The 21191-nt window shown below is 42.2% G+C and overlaps 1 protein-coding gene and 1 long non-coding RNA gene across 3 annotated transcripts in view; one reads left to right on the forward strand and one right to left on the reverse strand.

Moving 5' to 3' along the window:
- NDNF (neuron derived neurotrophic factor) overlaps positions 1–21191 on the forward strand; it is a 38145-nt gene that overhangs the window by 14496 nt on the left and 2458 nt on the right. Inside the window, exons 2-3 of one of the 2 annotated variants that reach the window (XM_037509501.2) lie at positions 14308–14496; positions 18826–18950. In XM_037509501.2, the coding sequence (XP_037365398.1) occupies positions 14309–14496; positions 18826–18950 (313 nt within the window). In that variant the 5' untranslated portion in view covers position 14308. Of the gene's footprint in view, positions 1–14305; positions 14497–18825; positions 18951–21191 lie in introns of those variants that run through there. The other variant, XM_037509502.1, reaches the window with a different exon arrangement.
- LOC129145652 (uncharacterized) overlaps positions 14262–21191 on the reverse strand; it is a 45891-nt gene continuing 38961 nt past the window's right edge. The window contains exon 3 of the long non-coding RNA XR_008551515.1: positions 14262–14456. This is a non-coding gene — a long non-coding RNA (uncharacterized LOC129145652). The remainder of the gene's footprint in view (positions 14457–21191) is intronic.

Consider the following 21191-nt stretch of genomic DNA (forward strand, 5'->3'; position numbering starts at 1 on the left):
ACAGGTGCTATGATGGTGGGAGAACTATGATGTAAGAGAATTAAAAAAAAAAAAAAAAAACAACCACCATGAAATGGTTTGCTATAGAAGCATGAGCATGCAGAGCACACATCTAAGGGTCCTGGGGGTTGAAGATGCTCGAGTCTTGAAGAGAGTAGGGATTTACCACTCAGAGAAGCAGGAAAGGCCTCCTGGGAGTGGCCTGTGGCAGGCCTGGAGGCACATGCTGGCATTGGAAGCAGAGGGAGTGTATGAGCTTGTGGGATAGGCTGTAGGAAATGAGTTTGGTAGAGTGAAAAGTGAGGGAAAAGGGTCTTGTGTTATATTTTATATCTTGATTTTTTTCAGAAGACTAACTGGATTTTATTTGGATTCTAATTCCTTGATTGTAGTTATTTTTTAAAGACTTTGGATTTTGGCTTGTAGTTTTACACTGGAGGACTTCACCTTCCAGTTCATGGGAAACCCTCTGACTTTTTTTTCTTTTAGCAGAAGAGTGGTAAGTGTATGTTTATGAAGTGAACAGTGTCATCATCACTGTGCAGGGTGACTTAAGAGAGACGTGAGAAATGGGTGTGTGAGCTAGGTGAGCTGCAATAAGTAGGTAACTTGAGGTGTTGATGGTTTGAATACAGAAAAGAGAATAAGTTTGGAAGAATACACACCAGGAAGATTGGCAGGACTTAGTTAATAGGACATGGGGATTGAAAAACTGAACACCATGGCAATTCTTAGTTTAGTAGCTGGCAGGACTGTGTGGTTGAAATAATACTAGAATATACTGGGTTTGTTTCTCTTTTTATTATGGCAACATTAGTTTACAACACTCTATGTCACACCATGTGACTGTTCAACACCAACTAATCAGCCCTTCTACCTGTTCCAGCTTCATCTTTCCTCTCTGGTACTCAGAGTTTAAAAACTTGGTTTTGTTTTGTTTGTTAAATTGTCCCCCCCTTTTCCTCAATGAGTGAGATAATAAGTATTTGTCTGCCTCCTCATTTATTTCACTTAGTATAATATTCTCAAGGCTTCTTTATGTCACACATGACATTCTCTTTTTCATGGCTGAGTAGTATTCCACTTTGGTTTTTTTAAGATTTGTTTTTATTTATACAAGAACTGGGGTACAGGCCAGAGGTTTGGGAGGGTGAGAGGATTTACCAGAGACAGATTGGGGAGCAGAACAGGCAGACGGACCAAAGACACTGCTGAGGTAGCAGCAGGCGAGACAGGAGAGGTCTGCTGCGCCATGTGGGTATCTCCCTGGCTGGCCAAGATTCGAACCTGTGCTGCAGAGTCTGCGGACAGCTCCACAGCACTGCGCTCAACCCACTGCACCACCAGGGAGGCCTAGTATTCCACTTTGTGTATATGCCACATCTTCTATACTCATTCATACAATGATGGGCACTTTGGCTATTGCCATATCTTGACTGTTGTGAATAGAGCTGCCGTGAATATGAGGATACATATGTATTTTTGAATTAATGTTTTCATAGTCTTCTAGTAGATACTTAGATGTGGTTGAAGAACCTCCTTACTTTTTTTCAGTCATGGCTGTACCTGTTTACATTTCCATCAACAGTGCATGAGCCTTCCTTTTTTTCTACATCTTTACCAGCTAATGTGTACTGAGTTTTCTTGCAGCATCTCAAGTATTCCTTCAGCAGCCTCACCTGGAACTCCTGGTATCTTTCAGTCAACAAGCACAGAAATTGAGGTTTACAGGGAGGTATATTATCTGGCACAGCCACAATGGTACGGAGTGGTGCTGGTACAGAAAAGAACAGGGCCCAATTTCACATTCCAGGCTGACTCCTGCGTCTATCTGGCTTGGAGAAGCCATGACTGAACCATTCATACCACAGAGGCTCAGATGCCTGGACCCCAAAGGAAATGGGTTTGGAGCTAAGAATCAGCCTTGAGGCTTTGGCAAGCAACCCAAACTTCTTTGAATAGACTACAAATTTTAGGGATTTTTCTGATGGGAAAGATTTCAGATTACCTTCCTCTCTGCTATGAATGTCTTGAAAGCAGTATAATTCAGCATCTATCTCCTGAGTGTCTATTTTATGGAAGAACTAAAAAAGTCTTTGTAAGGGATATAAACATGAGTAAAAAGTAATTTCTACCTAAGGGCCTCTTGCTTGTGTAAACTCGTGTAAGCCACATGACAAACTTTTTTGTAGGGACAAGAAAAAATATAAAAATAGCTATAATTTGGGGCCTCCCCTGGTGGCACAGCGGTTGAGCACTGGGCTGCGAGGCTGCCCGCAGCCTCTGCAGTGCCGGTTCGTTCCCCTGCCGCTGGCGAGGGTCCTCCCACCAAAAAAAAAAATAAATAAATAGCTATAATTCAAATGAGATAAGAAAGGACCCTAAGAACCAAAGTGTTGGGTGTCCTTGGAGGGCTGGGATTCTGCCTTGTCTGCCAGAGGCCCTTGGGGAACTTTGAAAAGGCGCTTAATAAACACCAGTTCCCTTAGTGACAGTGTAGGGCAAGAGCTCAGATAACAGACCATGTAAATAAACACCACACTCCTCAATCCTATTAAGAATCTCCCCAGAGATATCTTTCTCTCTCCCCCTTTGTTTCCCTCCCCCCTCCTTCTCCATTTTCTTCTCCTCCCTCCCTCCTTTTTGGTATCTCACTGCAGAAATTCAGGAGGCTTCCTTCCTCTGTTTAAACTCCTACTTCTCTAAACTGCATTTTCAGTTAAGACTGTTTTACTGGGCCTCCCCGGTGGCGCAGCGGTTGAGCGCTGGGTTGCGAAGCTGCCCGCGGCCTCTGCGACGTAGGTTCGATCCCCGGCTGCTCCCCGGCCACCAGAGGAGGGTCCCACATGGCGCGCAGACCTCTCCTGCCGCCCGCTGCTCCCCTCAGCAGTGTACTTTGGTCCTTCTGCCTGCTCTGCTCCCCGCTCTGGCTCTGGTGAATTCTTTCACCCTCCCCTGCTTCTGACTGTACCCAGTGCTTGCATAAATAAATAAAAATAATAATAATAATTAAAAAAATATTTAAAAAAAAAAAAGACTGTTTTACTGAGTTCCAGCCCTAGGCTTGCAATGTCTGGCCAGCCACCGGCACCAGCTGAGCCAGCCAGAGTGCTTCCAACCTCCCTGTCATCTGGAAATGGCCTTTCAAACATGGCGGCTGCTGCCCCTCCCTGGCGCTGGCTTTCACCCTGGCCACTTGTTACTCAGCTCCAGTCTTCTGGGCTTTTGGTCCCCGTGGCCAGCTGCCGTGTCTCTCAGGGTGGCTGGGAGCTGCACTTCTCTCCCAGGTAAGGCAGATTTCCAGATGTGAATTCCAGGACACCAAGTAGGTCTTCCTCAGTTTCTATATCTGTCCCTTCTAGTCCTGACCTCCTGACTCTATTTCATTCAAGTCACTGCTGAGATACCACTTCTTCAGAGAGGGCTTCCTTGTCCACTCAGACAACAAGTTCTCCTCCCTAGAGCTCCTTTTAGGCCGGATGCCTGTTTGCTTTCCATCAGCATGTGCTGCTCCCTGGAACCCGCATGACTTCTTCACCTCTCTCTTCGCCACTGAAGTGTGAGGGCAGAATCACAGCTCTCCAAGGACACTGCAAGCAGGTGCTGCCCATACCTTGTCCACTGCCATGTCCTCAGGGTCCCAGGCAGTGCCAGGCACAGAGTCGGTGCCCAGTAAACACTTGTCGAGTTGGTTGGTGAGCTCTGCCGTCCCATCTTGCTGGCTCTATCAGAGCAGGTTCTGCCGTCACTGCCTCGATGACGGGCATCACTTCATCTTGCGTGGCTGGAAGCCGGGTTATAAAAGATTTCTTTGATCAAAACTTTATGGAAGACGCAGCCCATGTGTTCTGCAGACGCAGCTGGCAGCATTACCAAAGCGTTTTTTAAACCAGGTTTTGTCACAAGAACAGGACTATCTTTGAACTTGAATCATTTAAGTGCCAGGTTTTCTTAGCATGGTGAGTGGAATCAAAAAAGCCTTTTGGATCTTGCAGAGCCTTTGAGAAGTGGCTTCATATGACCCGAGAGAGGTGGAAAGTGGGTAAGAAGCCGTGGTCATTGTTGACTGGTGAGTGACCGGATTGGTTTTTTGTTGTTGTTGTTGTTGTTTTACGATCTTTTGTCTCTGCTTTTTTTTTTTTTTGCTTTTGTCTTTTGGTTTTATTCTTGTAGCAAAACCAGTAATGATCTCAGTTTTGAAGATGCAGTGATTCATCAGCTTGCTCTACCAGTCAATATTTAGTGAACACTTAATACTTTGCAAAATGTCAGGGAGGATCTCTGGATTTCCTCCTCAGAGTGGCAGGCTTCACAGCGTGCCCATCCTCAGGACCCCACCAGTCACCACTTTGCTTTCTCTGGCCTGCCATTTCCTGCCTATCTCGGTGACTGCAGTCGATCCCCTTCTAGGCTTTTCCTCACTGACCTCATCTCTGCCTCCCCCTCGCCCACCCCTGTGCAGCCCACCTCGTTCTCAGGTTTTCACATCACCTGGAAGAGTCCTCTGTCAACAGTGCTGATCTTGGTGCCTTGACCTTTTGTTACATGACCCTTAGCAGACGTGGGTTCTCAGGAGCTGTGTACATTTTATTTAGCTTATCCATTTGGACATAGCTCAGGAAGACATCAGGTCACTTCATGCCAAAAAGCAGGTTTTCCTTTCAGATTTTATTTTTTGTTTTTTTTAAAGATTTATTTATTTATGCATACAAGAGCAGGGATACAGGCCAGAGGTATTGATGGTGAGAGGATTCACCAGAGACAGAGGGTGGGAACAGAACAGGCCGATGGACCGAAGTACACTGCTGAGGGGAGCAGCGGACGAGACAGGAGAGATCTGCTGTGCCATGTGGGTTGCTCCCTCGCCGGGGATCAAACTCATGTTGCAGAGGCTGCAGATAGATTCACAGGTTGCATCTTAACCCCTTGCGCCACCAGGGAGGCCCCCTTTCAGATTTTTCTATGTAAACTTTTATATCTGCCTCTCAGCTTCTTGCTCACTTCCCAGAAAGAACCCCTTACCAGAAATAAAGTATGACTTTGGACTTCTTCCACCTCTGGGTATTTTTGATAAATGAGTTGGCCTCAAATACTATGCATCCATCACTCAGAATATAAGTTCAAAGAAGTACCTACTGGTGTGTGTATGTATGCGTGTGTGTGTGGTATGGTCTGTGTAGTATGATAATTGTGTGGTGTGTATGTGGTGTGTGTGTCTTTCCTGCATTTCACCAGTATATGTCATCCACCTTTGGTGTCCAACAAATCCCATTTCCTACCATAAAAATTGATATGTCCTCTTTGTTTTTTCAAACCATCCATCTTAGATTTCCACCCTTGGCCTGTGTTCAACTGTGTTTCCATTAACACAGACAATACTCTGCTCTTTTCTATTACCTTATATAATCAAAGAACTGGATTTTAAAAACTACATAGAAACTTCCCAGCAATTCATCAATTATTTGATCCCACCTTGAAATTCTGCTCAACTAACTTCATTTTTCTGATTGCTTTCCTCTCTTCATTATTTATGTTTTATCTTTTTTATTATACCAATGTTCCCAAAGTGCTGTATTTGCTCTTTTTTCATGTCCCACTTCCAGGTCACCTGCACATTCTGGGGCCCTGCCTGTAGAACACACCCCTGAGTTCCCCATGGCTCTCCATCTCTTCTGAGAAGCTGAACGAAGGCATCACCCTGTCTCCCACAGATGACAGTTGCCTTCACCTGACCTTTTTGCTACTTTTGCCCAGAATATTCTTGCCCCTGACATTCACTTCCCTGACTTGTCTGGCTTCCTGTGATTCATACGTCAGCATGAGTATCATTTCCTCCCAGAAAGCTTCTCTAATATTCCATCAAATATGGCTATCATCACGCTCTCTCTCATACAGGTCTAATTTGATTCTCTGGCATTTTCTTGTTTTTTGGTGTTTTTTTTTTTTTAAGATTTATTTATTTATGCATACAAGAGCTGGGGTATAGGCCAGAGATGTGGAGGGTGAGAGGATTCACCAGAGACAGAGTGGGAACAGAACAGGCAGATTGACTAAAGTACACTACTCAGAGGAGCAGCGGGCAAGACAGGAGAGGTCTGCTGCGCCATGTGGGTTGCTCTCTGGCCGGCCAGGGATCAAACTCGGCTGAAGAGGCTGTGGATTGCTTCATAGTGTGGTGCTTAACCCCTTGCACCACCAGGGAAGCCCATGGCATTTTCTTGTTTATGTATCTGGGTAGACATTGTCTGCTGCTTCCACCATCTTGGCCTCCTGAGGTCCTTCCTGTCCCCAGAGGAGAAATGCGTGGCATGTAACAAGGACTGACTCCATGTAGGTTGAATGAATAGTGAATAAGTGAATATCTTTGCATTATTCAACTCTGTTACCTGGATATGTAGATTTTGTCTTTTAAAGTAGATTATGAATTCCTAGGATATTTCCTTTTAGTCTATCACCCACTTCAGTTTGGATTACAGAATCAGTGTTTGGCAAATGCTTATTCTCTAGATTTCCAACTTCTGGGACTATATATAGTAGTTGTATCCTAAGAGTTCTGATGCATTTTTACTGAAAAGTTCCCTTTCTGGCTAAAATAACTATGAAAACTATCATGGACTTGCCATAGTCTTCATCCCCAGTAAGTATATGGGGAGTGAAGACATTTCCTCTGTAGGCAGGAGAACCAACCATGTGGATCCCTTTTTGGCCCAAGGGTTTGCCAAGGAATCCTGTAGCTTCAACTCTTGAGAGACCTGGGTTATTTTATCGTATCTTTCCAAAGGTAGAAGCCTAAGACTGAAATGAAGTGTCTTAAGGATACAAACAGGAACTTGAGCTCCTCTCTGTGTATATCTGAAATAAGAAAGAAAAACTAAGGACAGAAGAGAAGAATAATCAACCTACATCTATGGAAATATGTCCCTCCATTGCAAGTATAGAGCAACTTACCTGTGGTGTCTTAATGATTATTTCCAAGACAATAAGAATTGTCTTTTCTCCCTAAAAAAATTCCTATCAGGGCCTCCCTGGTGGCACAGTGGGTTAAGACACAGCCCATGAAGCTGTCTGCAGCCACCAGAGCATGAGTTCGATCCCTGGCCAGGAAGATACCCCCATGGCGCAGCAGACCTCTCCTGTCTTGCCTGCTGCTCCCCTCAGCAGTGTATTTCAGTAGATCTGCCTGTTCTGTTCCCTACTCTCTCTCTCTGATGAATCCTCTCATCCTCCCGCACCTCTGGCCTGTATTCCAGTTCTTGTAAATATAAATAAGTATTAAAAAATTTCGTATCAATTCTGTGCTGTCACTGCAGGGGTGGCAAACTCTCCCAAGGTTAAGTGACAACAGCTATTCAGTACTTGCAATGGAGGGACATGTTTCCATAGATGTAGGTTGATTATTCTTCTCTTCTGTCCTTAGTTTTTCTTTCTTATTTCAGATATACACAGAGAGGAGCTCAAGTTCCTGTTTGTATCCTTAAGACACTTCATTTCAGTCTTAGGCTTCTACCTTTGGAAAGATATGATAAAATAACCCAGGTCTCTCAAGAGTTGAAGCTACAGGATTCCTTGGCAAACCCTTGGGCCAAAAAGGGATCCACATGGTTGGTTCTCCTGCCTACAGAGGAAATGTCTTCACTCCCCATGATTTTTCCAGGGAGCCATGTTTCCTAACTTGGATGTGGGAAGAGAATGCAGGGGAATTTGGTATGGAGAAGAGAAGCAGTGCAAATACCATCTCTAAAAAAGTAACCTTCCTCCGTGATCTTAGACTTGATAGGCTCTCTTCCCAGGAATTTCAGCACTTGCTAAGACACAGACTGCAAACATTAGACCATCATCTGTTCGTTTTCTAAGTTGTGTCATTGTTTATCAAGGCAGTATTTGCTTTTACCAACCTTCACAGTTGATTTCATCTCTGCAGAAGAATATTTTCTCCATCACTTATTAGACCATCAATACCTGGAGGAGAGAGGATGTCTTGGATTACGGGCACCTGCTTCAGGGTCCAGCACAGAGAAGATGCACAATTTACACCTGTTTAACTGATACTGGTGCAGCTGGACTGGGGTGTCTTAGCTCCTGGACCCCCCACTTCCTTCTCCCTTCCCCAAATCTTGTTCTTTCTTCTCCCCTATCCTCCTTCAACTCTGCATCCTGCTCTCTCTTTACCAGCTCTTGGCCATTCCACCTCAACTCTTTCTTGCAGTTAGTATCCCAACCACTGTTTCCCTCTGGTCTATGTCACCCCACATTGCAGTCTACTTTGGTGTATAGTTAATGTCCACTCAGCCTGATAATAAGCCAGAGAGTATGCATCCGTATTAAATATCTTTGTATTTTAAGTGGGGTTTGAGGGTGCACACCTCAGGGATTCCGTATCTGTTGAGCATAACAATTCCCATCGTACCATCTAGGTCAGTGTGTGTTGCTAGATGCTTCTGGCCTACTGCCATGTTCAGCAGAGGACAAGAATGCAATTTGTTTCCTGCTTTGGGGAACATTGCACAGGAAGTCATTTTCATTTTGTTGCAGTTCAACAGGAAATAAGGCTTAGTTGCCAAACTAAAGCAAGAAAAGCAACCGAGCATATTATTCCTCCCTCTGGGGATTTCATTCTTCCAGGAATCATTAGCTTCTCCTAAGATAGTGGAAATTATCCCAGCTATCTTGGTTGCAAATGCAGAGGTGGTTTTTGTTTTCCGTAAAGGAAGATATTCAATATTTTGTTACAGTTTAGCTTTCCGTGATTCTCCCAGTGATTTTAGAATTTCATCATATCTTCCAATCACCCATCAGATGCACTTTAAGGGATCTGTTCCTTCCTTCACTAGACTGGGTCTGGCATCCTGGATCAAAGACGACGCCTCTCTATATACCATTTATTTTGGCCATTTAGGTCATTTCATTATTCTTTACATGGACATCATGATGGTGGGAAAATTTGGTTACTTCCTTTAAAGTCTGTTCTTCTTTCAAGCTGTTCTTCTGCGGACTTCTTCTGCAGACATGGCCATCAATGGCCACCTTTCATGCTTGAGCACCTTGGTCCTGGCCAGGCTGTGAACTGCACACCCTGAGAATCAGAGGGGTGGGGATGACAGAATGGATCTTTGACATGCTTTTCAATTTTACATTGCTTTTTTGTACTAACTGAATTTCTGTCCAGAATGAAAGATGTCAGTCCTTTAAAGAAGTGATGGAAGAGGTGGTATGGCAGCTGAAGTGCACATGAAGTTCCCAGAGGTTACTGACCTCTAAACCCCCTGACCATCATTCCATCCTGCAGTGACAGCCTGCAGGTAGAGCACTTTGGCAGTGGGTTGATGGGTTTTGTGCCCAGAGCTGCCTCTGTTCCGCTAGGCCATGGAATTGTGCCTGTGGACCCTGCTACCGGGTGGCTGGGAGTCTGCATCTCCAACTGCTTGATTTCACACTTTTCTAATATGGAAACATACCAGATCACAAGATGGTCTATGTCCTGCCAATGTTGAATCATAGCTGAGGATGTTTCTGGGTATAGAATATCCAACTAATTTCAGTTAACATTTTCATTGCAAAACACAACAAAACAGCTTCTGGATTTGAGCTTTTTTTATAGCTAACTCTGTCTTGAGGCATTTTATCTAAGCTGGTCATTCTGCTATGGAACTACCCAGACAGACCCCCTCTGCCCACAGAGACAAGGGGCCTTTCTCCCGATCAGGGCTCTGTGTTTTTTCTTTACAGCTAGATCAAATGCTTCAGATTTATTATCAGATGTGGCACGGATGATTCAAACAAAAACAAATGCCCTCGAGTTTAAAAATAGAAGTTAAAAGACTAAATATTTGCACTTAAAAAAGGAAAAGAAAATAACAGAAATCTCTGTGGCAGGCCATTTCTTGAAATTATCCTCACTAAATTATACTCATGTACTTTCTACTCTCTGTAATTAAACATTAGATTTCATTTATTCCAGATGCATTTGCCTTAAGTGAAGTCAGGATGCCATTCCTTCTTTTCAGTCACTGTAAATGTACTTACTCTTTGTAGCCTACATGTGATTGTGTGCTATGATATTTTTAAGTGTATTATAATGACACTGTGGGTTGTTTTTTTTTTTAAAGATTGATTGATTGATTGATTGATTGATACATACATACAAGCACTGGGTACAGTCAGAAGTGCGGGAGGGTGAGAGAATTCACCAGAGCCAGAGCGGGGAGCAGAGCAGGCAGAAGGATCGAAGTACACTGCTGAGGGGAGCAGCGGGCGGCAGGAGAGGTCTGCGCACCATGTGGGACCCTCCTTCGGTGGCCAGAGAGCAGCCGGGGATCGAACCAGCACTGCAGAGGTTGTGGGCAGCTTCGCAACCCAGCGCTCAACCCCTACGCCACTGGGGAGACCCGGGTTGTTGTTGTTTTAATTGTATAATTTGTGTGGCATATTTATGCTGATGAATCTGATCTTTTTAGGTTTTATACTTTGTACTACATATAAGAGGCCAATATTGTTTACGCATATGTTCATGTTTCTGCAAGGTACCCGTAGGACCTTCCCTGATGGCTGGTGGTTGTGGCATGGAGGAATTTGCTTTGATTATATTTCTCACTTGTAGATAGACCTGTTGGCTACTGAGAAGGTCGCAAAAATTTTAATTTCTATGATACCTTCTATTCAGAGAGCTTCAGACAGTTACATGAAAACCTAAAGGAATATTTTATTCACCAGGTTTGCAAATTTCTTACATTAGTGAAGCAGGATAACTAAAGCACATTTGTTAGTGATTAAAAAAATATTTTTCTACTCTTAAGATAAGGTTCTCAGTTAGGATTCATGACTGAATTCATTCAATATCTATTTTTTATATGCTGTGTTAGTCACTAGATTTATTTACTTGTGGCCATTGTTAACACAACTTCAAATAGAAATTTTTTATTTTTACTAAGGGAATCAGTAGCTTAAACAAGATTGGTAAATTGAGTGGCCAATTAAATGTAATTGAAGATTAATTTTGCACAATGACAGTAGCAGAGCTGCTGCACATGTACAAGCAGAATTTACTCTCAGGATATTGTGTTTTGTGGTAGTGGAGGTCAGCCTGGATGTTTTGTTGATGTATTGGGAAGTTAGCCAAGATCTCTTTAATATTTTCTTCACTTGCTATTTGACTGTTTTATAATTCTCAAGTATTTCCACAGGTTTGTGGGCAAACAAGGCCAGCTGGACCACTTTACATTAGCTACACTAAAGGCTCCATAGGATAAAATGTTGAAATTGCTGAAAATTATTGGACTTTTCAAATACTCATCATCTGCTCAATATGGAAAAGTGAAAAAAAAATGCTTTATATCTTTTCACTGGCTATTTCTGCAAAACCATTTTAAATGATACCTATCCTCCACTTTTCCTCTCTGGGATGAGGGAGCCAGACAAAGAAGGTGAAGGAGACAAGAGGGGAAGCAGCCTGAGTAATCCAAGTCCTGGAACATTTCAGAGAAAACCACCCTCCTTGGGCCTCCCCTGGTGGTGCAGGCAGTTTAGCGCAGCACTGCAGAGGCTGCAGACAGCCTCTGCAGTGCTGGTTTGATCTGGGCCAGCCAGGGAGATACCCACATGGCACGACAGACCTCTCCTGTCTCACCCGCTGCTTCCCTCAGCAGTGTATTTCAGTCGGTCTGCCTGTTCTGCTCCCTGCTCTGTCTCTGGTGAATCCTCTCACCCACCCACGCATCTGGCCTGTACCCTGGTTCTTGTATGCATGAATAAACAAAAATCAAAAGAAAAGAAAACCACCCTCCTTTCTTGAGTTGCAGTGATCCCCGAGAGTAGTATCCCATTGAGATTACAAACCACATCTTTTATATCCAGTCATCTATTGTTAGCTACTTAGGTTGTTTCCATATCTTAGCCATTGAAAAAGTACTGCAGTGAACTTAGCAGTTGTTATAGCTTTTTTTTTTTTTTAAGATTATTTATGCATACAAGAACCTGGCTACAAGCCAGAAGTGTGGGGGTGTGAGAGGATTCACCAGAGACAGAGTGGGGAACAGAACAGGTGGATTGACTGAAATACACTGCTGAGGGGAGCAGCAGGAGAGACAGTAGAGGTCTGCTGTGCCATGTGGGTAGCTCCCTGGCTGGCTGGGAATCGAACTCATGCTGCTGTGGCTGCAGATAGCTTCACAGGTTGTGTCTTAACACATTGTGCCAACAGGGAGGCTCTGTTGTGACTCTCCTGAGACAATTTTTTTGTTAGTTTTTTTTTTTAAAGATTTATTTATTTATACAAGCACTGGGTACAGTCTGAAGTGCAGGAGGGTGAGAGAATTCACCAGAGTCAGAGCTGGGAACAGAATAGGCAGACTGATGAAATACACTGCTGAAGGGAGCAGCGGGCGCAACATGTGGGACTCTCGCCGGCGGCCGGGGATCGAACCGGTGCTGCAGAGGCTGCGGGCAGCTTTGCAGCCCAGCGCTCAACCGCTGCACCACCAGGGGAGGCCTTGAGACGTATTTTAGACCCTAAATATTTGAGCTCTGTGGTCAATTCCTACTTCACATGATTATTGTGAAGAATAAATTCAGTAATGCAGTTAGTAAATTTATCACCCCATTTTGCACATAGTAACCCTGAGTCACTGCAGAAAACTGCAGAACAATGCAAAAAAGAAAACTGCTTGAAAAAGTTAAACGGGCTTTTTGAGCAAGCTCTCTCGTATTCTCCTAAGGTGGGAAATTCCCTTCAAAAATAGATTTAGTTGGCTAAAAATAGATTTACAATAGAATAGAATAGTTGCGTAAATCTATTTTTGAAAGCATGCTAAATTAAAGTCAAACGATGTTTCAAGTTGAGGTGACCTCACAGTCTTATCTATTTAGAAAGAAAACTGGCTTCCTCTTATTTTGAGTCATCGTAAATATTTGCATTTGATTTTCTCAGTGTTTAAAGTACTGAAATAGAAAAACATGGTTGGATTTCCCTCGTGTCTGTTGTCAAAAAAAAATAAGGGAAAACAACTCTTTGAATAAATCTTTCTAAAAAAAAAAATGTACTAAATTCTCAGAGGAAGCAAGCCTTCCCTTGCCCTTGACCTGAGAAGAGGTTGCCTACTCCACCTTCCTGTGGGGGCACCAAGGTGGCAGATCATCCCTCCAGCTGTAGAGAATGACCCATAATTACTTAAAGGCTCCTTGATGAAAGTCAGCTAAACGTGCTCAACTCTCTCAGTGAAAATACTTTGTTGGAGGTTAAGGCAAATAACTTAAATATACATGTCATCTTACTTGATCTGAGAATGGGGGGCCACATTCACTTTCTGTTATTGTCAAGGTTTATATATAGATGTTGTATTGAAGAGTCTGGTCATATTGAACAATTAGACATGGGCAGATAACACTTGTGATGTGGAGAAAATGGCTTAAACCATGATAGAGTCAAACTCGATAGTCTCTAAAAACCTCCGATTTATGAAAATCTGATATGGGGAATAACACTACATTACTGTCATCACTAGTTAATTTTAAGAATGAATGAAAAAAAATTGTGCAGTGGTAAATTTTCTGGCTATCTGTGGGTTTCTGTGACTTCTGTTATGTTTCAAGCTCTGCGACATTTGTACACAAATACCTATAAGGACCCGATAGGCATCGGCCATAATGTGGAGATTTTCTCTCTGAATACCCAGGAATTAATGCACCAAGGGTCCTTTTGTTTCAAAATCTATCTGAAATTCTAGTGATTTCATTCTTATCCTCATGAAATAGTTTGAGGAAAAAAAACTTAGAAGGAAAGTTGTCTTCAGGAGTATGTGCACGAAAGAATGAACTCTTGCCATTTGTGACGACATGGATGGGACAGAAGAGGCTGATGCTAAGTGCTAGAAAAGCCAGAAAGAGAAAGACAAATACCTGATAATTTCACTCATATGTGGAATAGAGAGAAACAAAACAAAGGAACTGACAAAATTAAACCGAAACAAACCCTAGAAATCTGCCTGTAGAATTGAGACTACCAGAGAAGACTGGGGTGCAGAGCAGAGCAGGGAGGGGGCCCAGTGGACTATGGTGGAGAATTATGGGTGCTTTGGTGGCGTGATGTGGTAGCATCCTGTGAACTGATACCTCTGAATCACACACAGTCTTGTAAACCAGTTTACCTCAATAAAGAAACAATACAGTAAAAAAAGAATACATGCATATATCTAAAACACATAATACACCTTTAAGGTTTTGCCTGTTAAGTTTCTGTATCTTTAGAAAGTCTGCCCCTTGTCCAAGTGTGTCTGCTCACAGAACTAACCTCAGCGATCATTTCTGTCCCTGCAGGATGGTGCCGCTCCACTGGTGTCTGCTGTGGCTGCTCTTACCACTCAGCTCAAGGACCCAGAAGTTACCCACTCGAGACGAGGAGCTTTTTCAGATGCAGATCCGGGACAAGGCATTTTTCCATGATTCCTCAGTGATTCCAGATGGAGCTGAAATTAGCAGTTATCTCTTTAGAGACACACCTAAGAGGTATTCTCTCTGCAGATCTCCTTTTATCAGAATGTCTGCCTCTAAAAAGAAAGCCACCTTTCGAACTTAGTTTGGGAGACTTGCAACCAACCTCAGAATCACATTGTCTTTTTTTTCCTCTGAGTAAGAAAAAGAAATGGCATGCAACTTTCATCTTTAAATAGAGGCTCCTTGATTCTTTCTGACTGTGATCTTTTGGGTAGAGGCCGTGATCCTTAACCGCCCTCTACATTTTAGAGTGATTTTTTTCATAGCTTTAGGACAGTAGGGGTTTCTAAGGAGGATTCTATAGGATTAAAATGCAATTAATTGACTGCATATGAGTCTTCAAGGGTCTGCATTAAGTCTTATAAGGATAATATTTATTTGACCAATATATCATTTGGTGTGAGAGAATCACACCAAATGATAAAAACGGATGCTATTCATTTATGGTTCCTCAAGCAGGTACACTACTGGGTTCACGTAATACTTCTAGTTATTTTAACCTTTAAAAATTACAAATATAGATGAAGTTACTTCCTTTGCAGTGCTCAAACCTCACACTAACTACCTTTGTAAGTGTACAACATATTGTTGAGATTTAGATAATTATATTTAAAAAAAAATCCTTTTAGCCTTTGGCATCCAAAAGGACAAAAGTCATGTATCACCAATAAACCATTTTCCAAAGAAGATGTATCACATCATTAGAGTATCTTTTTTTGTCACCTCCGTTCATGTCAACAATTACAACAATTGAAACCTGGTGAAACTGAGGGGTACTCAGGCACCCCAACCTGTTAAGGGAAAAAAATCCCATTTTAACCTTTCTAATGTGTTTTTAAATTTTTTTTAAGATTTATTTATGCATACAAGAGTTGGGGTACAGGCCAGAGATGCGGGGGATGAGAGGATCCACCAGAGACAGAGTGGGGAACAGAACAGGCAGACTGATGAAATACACTGCTGAGGGGAGCAGCGGGCGAGACATCAGTCAGTGGTCTGGAATTTGTTCCTCACTGTTCTTCTGATATCAGTAATAATGGAAGGTGGGGCTCTAAACCTCCTCCAGTTCATGGCCCAGTCCCATTACCATCAGGTTCCTCTGTGATTAGTAGGTGATCAGTTTACCTGGTTTGATTGAAATAGCCTATAATTTAGGTATCAGTTCAGCACTGTGTACATTAAATTATTTGTTTGAATAAATGTATGAGATTAGGAACTGACTTGTTAGTGGCATGTAAAATAGCTATGACACTCTCAGGACATTTGTAAGAGTGAAGTCACATTGCAGAGATGATGACAGTGAATAAAGGAACTTAAAGGCCTGCTGCCACTTACTCAGGCTCAGTCTGTGAAAACAGGAAAGAACACAGCAGTCAGTCCCAAGAATTCAGATGAGTCTTACATATCAGCAGAATTCCTACAGAGCACATTTTGCTTTTCATATTACTTGGTGTTTTGAAATTTTTGAGTGCGTCAAAAGTTTTAAAAATTACTTTAATTCCCAAATATATTTGTGCATTTGCTTTGCAGTATTTTTTAAATACAGTATCCCTCCTTACATGCTTCTATCAGTCACATAATTTATCCTTGCTCTTCCAATCTCTTAAAAATGAAGTAAGTTTTGGTTCTAAGAAGTGACTTAAAATTACATATTTTTTTTTTGTCTTTAAAAAGACATGTTTTTGCTAAAGGGCATTTCAAAGCAGTCAGGACTTGCTCCTTCTCTCCCTTGTTTTTATTTTTTTCCTTTGTTTATTCTTTTTGACTTCTCTCACAAAAAAAAAAAGTGACTGAATTAGATGTTAATTTATAGTCATTAAGAGTTGCAGCCACAACAGAAATATCATTTCTAGGGGTGAAACAGTCCATGGAGGCACCCATTGGCACTGTCTGTATTAGGACTGAAGATGAGATCCCATTGTTGTTGTAACATTTGTTACAACATTTAGTCCCAACAAACAGAAACAACCAGCAAGTTTGTTAATTATTCTTATGTTCATCCTTAAACTCCAAAGGCTAAGTTCATGAAATATTGTTCTCTCAGCCTTGGCATTGTAATTGGGGGCATATTCGCGACATCTGTCTCCCTCCCCAGTGAGTAAGTGTCTGGAGACATCCCTGTTGCTTCCGGTGGCCACTCACTTCCGCAAGAGCTTCGTGCATGGAAGACAACAAATATTTGTCAGATTGTTAAGGTTTATTCAGATGATCTTTTCTCCCTCATCATAAGTGCTTCCATATGAAGATGTTGACTTAGAGGAACTCCCTGCTGTTTTATATGTATAATGATTACCTAGTGGAATGCAAACATTGCTTTATTTGTTATTGTTTGCCTGTGACCTGTATTTAAGTTACTGACACACAGTTACTTAACTCTGGCGAATACACTACTTGTTTGAAATGAGAACAGAAGGTAACAGATGAGCCTGCACACTGGTATCTGCTTAAGCATCCGTTGGCTCTGCTACCCACATCAAATAAAAACAAATGAAGATGAGAATTTTTGAGTAGGTTTTAACTTACTCCATACAAAAAAAAGTATTTTAGGGTGCCTATTTGTAATATAGATAGGTTCAATTGTGTTTATGTGGCATCTCCCATGCAACCTAGCCAACAAGAACAAAATTTTACTCTTTTTTTTTTTTTCTTAAGATATTTTTTATACAAGAACCAGGAGGCCAGATATGCGGGAGGGTGAGAGGATTCACCAGAGACAGAGTGGGGAGCAGAACAGGCAGACTGACGCAATACACTGCTGAGGGGAGCAGCAGGTGAGACAGGAGAGGTCTGCTGCACCTTGTGGGTATCTCCCCAGCTGGCCAGGATCAAACCCCCACTGCAGAGGCTGTGGACAGCTTCACAGTGCTGCACTCATCCGCCTGCACCACCAGGGAGGCCCCAAAATTCTACTCTTAAAAAAGCTCACTGAGGGCCTCCCCTGGTGGTGCAGTGGTTGAGCGCTGGGCTGCGAAGCTGCCTGCAGCGTCTGTAGCGCCGATTCGATCCCTGGCCACCGGCGAGGGTCCCACATGGCGCGCAGACCTCTCCTGCTTCCTGCCCGCCTGCTTCTCCCCTCAGCAGTGTACTTCGGTCAATCTGCCTGTTCTGTTCCTCACTCTGTCTCTGGTGGATCCTCTCACCCCCTGTACCTCTGGCCTATACCCTAGCTCTTGGATGCATAAATAAATAAATCTCTAAAAAAAATCCAAGGGGGAAGCATGGAACAGAATGTTTTGATTTTTTTAAATTTGTTTTAAAATCACTGGATTATTTAATTCAACAGAAAATCTTTTTAAAACATAAACTTTTTTTTTCAAGTTTGATTGATTTGCCACTAGTTGATGTAACAATAAAATTTGGGAAGTCCAAATCCAGGGGTGTAAAAGACTCACTCACCACCCATCAATTCTCCAGGGACACAACCCTACTCGACAGAAAATCATAGTGACAGAAAAATGATAGAGAAATGTGTCTGGCCACTGACAGACACAGGGAAGTTCACTTTTTAAAATTACTTCCTACAAAGTAGATGGACCTCGAGGTGATTATGTTGAGTGAATCAGCCAAAAAGTGAAAGACAGACTTCGGATGGTTTCACTCAACTGCAGAACATATACACAGCCCCCAAAATTACATGCAAACAGCAGAAGGAATAAAAATGTGAACTTTACAAAAAGAAGATAATAATGATTACCAAAAGGAATAGGAGGGGGTGGGAAGGAAGATGGGGTGTGGGCAGAGGTGGTTTGGTGGAGGGAAATAAAAGATATAAATATTTTTAAATGAATATATTTCCTAAATGATGATCAGACACCTCTATCCACAAATAAGAAAAGCAGAACGATGAATAAAAGTCACTTGTGGAAAGATGTGAATACGATGTTATTTTGCCAGGAACCAATATGCATTTTAGAATTGTGTCTTCAGAAATAGTCGGCCATTGTGTCAGCATGCCCTCAGGGTAACTTAACAGGTTTATGACCAAATATATGGAAAAAATGCAGTTCCTGTAGGGAACCTGGAAATTCTTCCTGCTTACAACTTACTTCACAATGGCAGGGCTTATGTTAAATAATACCCCACAAAGGGTATTGATTCTTAAGTCAAAATAGTTGTGGTTCAATATCTCTTTATTATTTTATACTGTGTTGCTGGCACATGTGAATTGAGAACCTCCAGCTAGTGAACTTGCACAGTTAATGATGACCGCATCATGATTTGTGTTAAATACAGTTTTATTCTCTGAAATGAATAAATGTAACCAAGTGATTCTCCCTGTAAGTCTTGATTCTAAGTGTTCAAATGTGTGATCTCCCTCTGAATTGGTCCACTTTCCTACAGGTATTTCTTTGTTGTTGAAGAAGACAATACTCCACTGTCAGTCACAGTGACTCCCTGCGATGCACCTTTGGAGTGGAAGCTGACCCTCCAGGAGCTGCCAGAGGAGGCAAGCGGGGAAGGCTCTGGTAAGCTCTGGCATATCTGCCCCAGCCCTGTGAACCCAGTGCATTCAAGGCTTGAGAAACATACAGCTACTTGTAGCAAGAAGCATAATTAGTGAATACAATGAGGAGTATAAATGTATGACCTTTTTTTTTCTGCATGGAAGACCCGGGTGTAAGTCAGAGATGCAGGAGGTGAGAGGATTCACCAGAGACAGAGTGGGGAACAGAACAGGTGGATCTACTGAAATACACTGCTGAGGGGAGCAGTGGGCCAGACAGGAGAGATCTGTTGTGCCGTGTCAGTCAGCTCCATGCTAGGGCTTGAACTCAGGATGTAGCAGTGATAGTGCTGAGACTTAACCCCTAGGCCACCAGGGAGGCCCCTGAATATATGACTGTTTTATTAACAATTTTACTGGAGTAAAAATTATTTTTAAATGCATCTTTCTAACAAAAACAGCACAGGTGCATATGTAAGGCTGGAGGTAGGGATGGAGATGAGGGAGTGAGGATGGCATCAGATGGTGGTAGTTGTGGTAAACTGTGGAGAGTGAGAAGCAAGGAGAAGGGGAAAGGTTTGGACTAGCCTCTGGCTCTGGTTTGCCATGTTGCCTGAACCCTGGAATTACTTTGGGGAGCTTTAAATACTACTGATGTTTCGATCCTTCCCTGAGAGGTCCTGATTGAATTGGCTGAGGGTGTGGTCTAGAATATGGGACTGACCTATTTGATTATATGATGCACCCAATGTTGAATCTCTCACCCCTGCGTAATAAATTGTGGAAACAAAGAGGGGTCCACAAAGGACATTTCATATCACGCAAAGTCTAAGATGAGAAGAAAATCAGGAGGCAAAATGGGTTAGAATGTAGATGAAGAGACATACATGTCCCCTTGTTCATGGCAGCATTATTCACAATAGCCAAGAACTGGAAACAACCTAAGTGCATATACACAGTGGAATAGTACTCAGCTATAAAAAAGATGAAATCCTGTTACTTACCACAACATGAATGGACCAAGAGGGTATTATGCTCACTGAATTAAGTCAGATGGAGAACGACAAACACTGTATGATCTCACTCATATGTGATGTATAAAGAAACAATCATGAACTAAATAAAAAAAAAATGTTAGACTCTAAGGCCAGATTAGTAGTTACCAGAAAGGAAGGGGAAAGTGGTGGGTGAATAAATCAGGTAAAAGGTATTAACTGTATTATGAGGGCTAGAATTAGACTTTTAGTGGTGGACTTAATGCACTGCACAAGATGTTGACAGAATGATGCACTTCAAAAAAAATATATTAACTGAAAAAAGAAGATGCAAATTACAAGATACAAGGAAATGAGGAGAGTCCACTGGAGGCCCTGAAGGGCTTCTGTGCCCTTTTAGGACTGGAGGCATCAGTGCTTCAAGGGGAAGCTTACACCTGGTGTCCCGCAGGGGGGCTTGCGGGCTGCAGAGCTTACAGCGAGGAGGGAACTGCAACCAGGAAAACCCTGGACGTGCATGTAGGCAGCCATGAGACTGAGAGAAGCAATGAATAGCCAAGTGATGAGTGTGATAATCTCATAGATTGGAGTTAGGAAACTGCATCCCTCATTGTGGACCTGCAGTGATACCTGGAATAGGTTCATTCCAACTCTGACCACCCAGTCTTCCTCCCATTCTTGGAAACCTCTATACACTGGTGTCTGTTTAATAGCTGACATTACAGTAATAAAAGATGGAAAAAATTATTTGGCGTCATTACTTTTCCCATATTATGCCTAAGCACATCTTTTATACATTGAAAATGAGCTGCTCTTACTGCTGCTTCATGATCTGTATTATAATGAGATTGTCCAGTCCTACTAACCAAAGTGAAGTTAGTAAAATACCTGGCTGATCTAATGCAAAATTATAGCATCCTTTCCTTAAGCATATGGACAATAGGGATTCATCTCTAAAAGGTTTTTTTATTGTTTTTGACCTAAATTTCCCCCTAACTGGAGTCTATCATGAAGAAATCATTTAAACTCAGAAAATCTTACACACATATGAGCCTTTTTTATGATGGTCAAAAGCTATCCTATGCTACTATTTGATGATATATCATTAAATGAAAAAGGCAGGATTCAAAAGGGGAGGTTTGCTAGGAACCGATGCATGAGAATAGATGTTAAATTAGAAAAAACTGAAAGAGTTTATCAATGGCATCAAAATATGCAAAAGTAAAGTAAAGACTGGATGGAAATAAACCAAATTATTAATAAAGGAC

Source organism: Talpa occidentalis, unplaced genomic scaffold, assembly GCF_014898055.3.
Source record: "Talpa occidentalis isolate TD23 unplaced genomic scaffold, MPIMG_talOcc4v2.1 talOcc4.13, whole genome shotgun sequence".
NCBI lineage: Eukaryota > Metazoa > Chordata > Mammalia > Eulipotyphla > Talpidae > Talpa > Talpa occidentalis.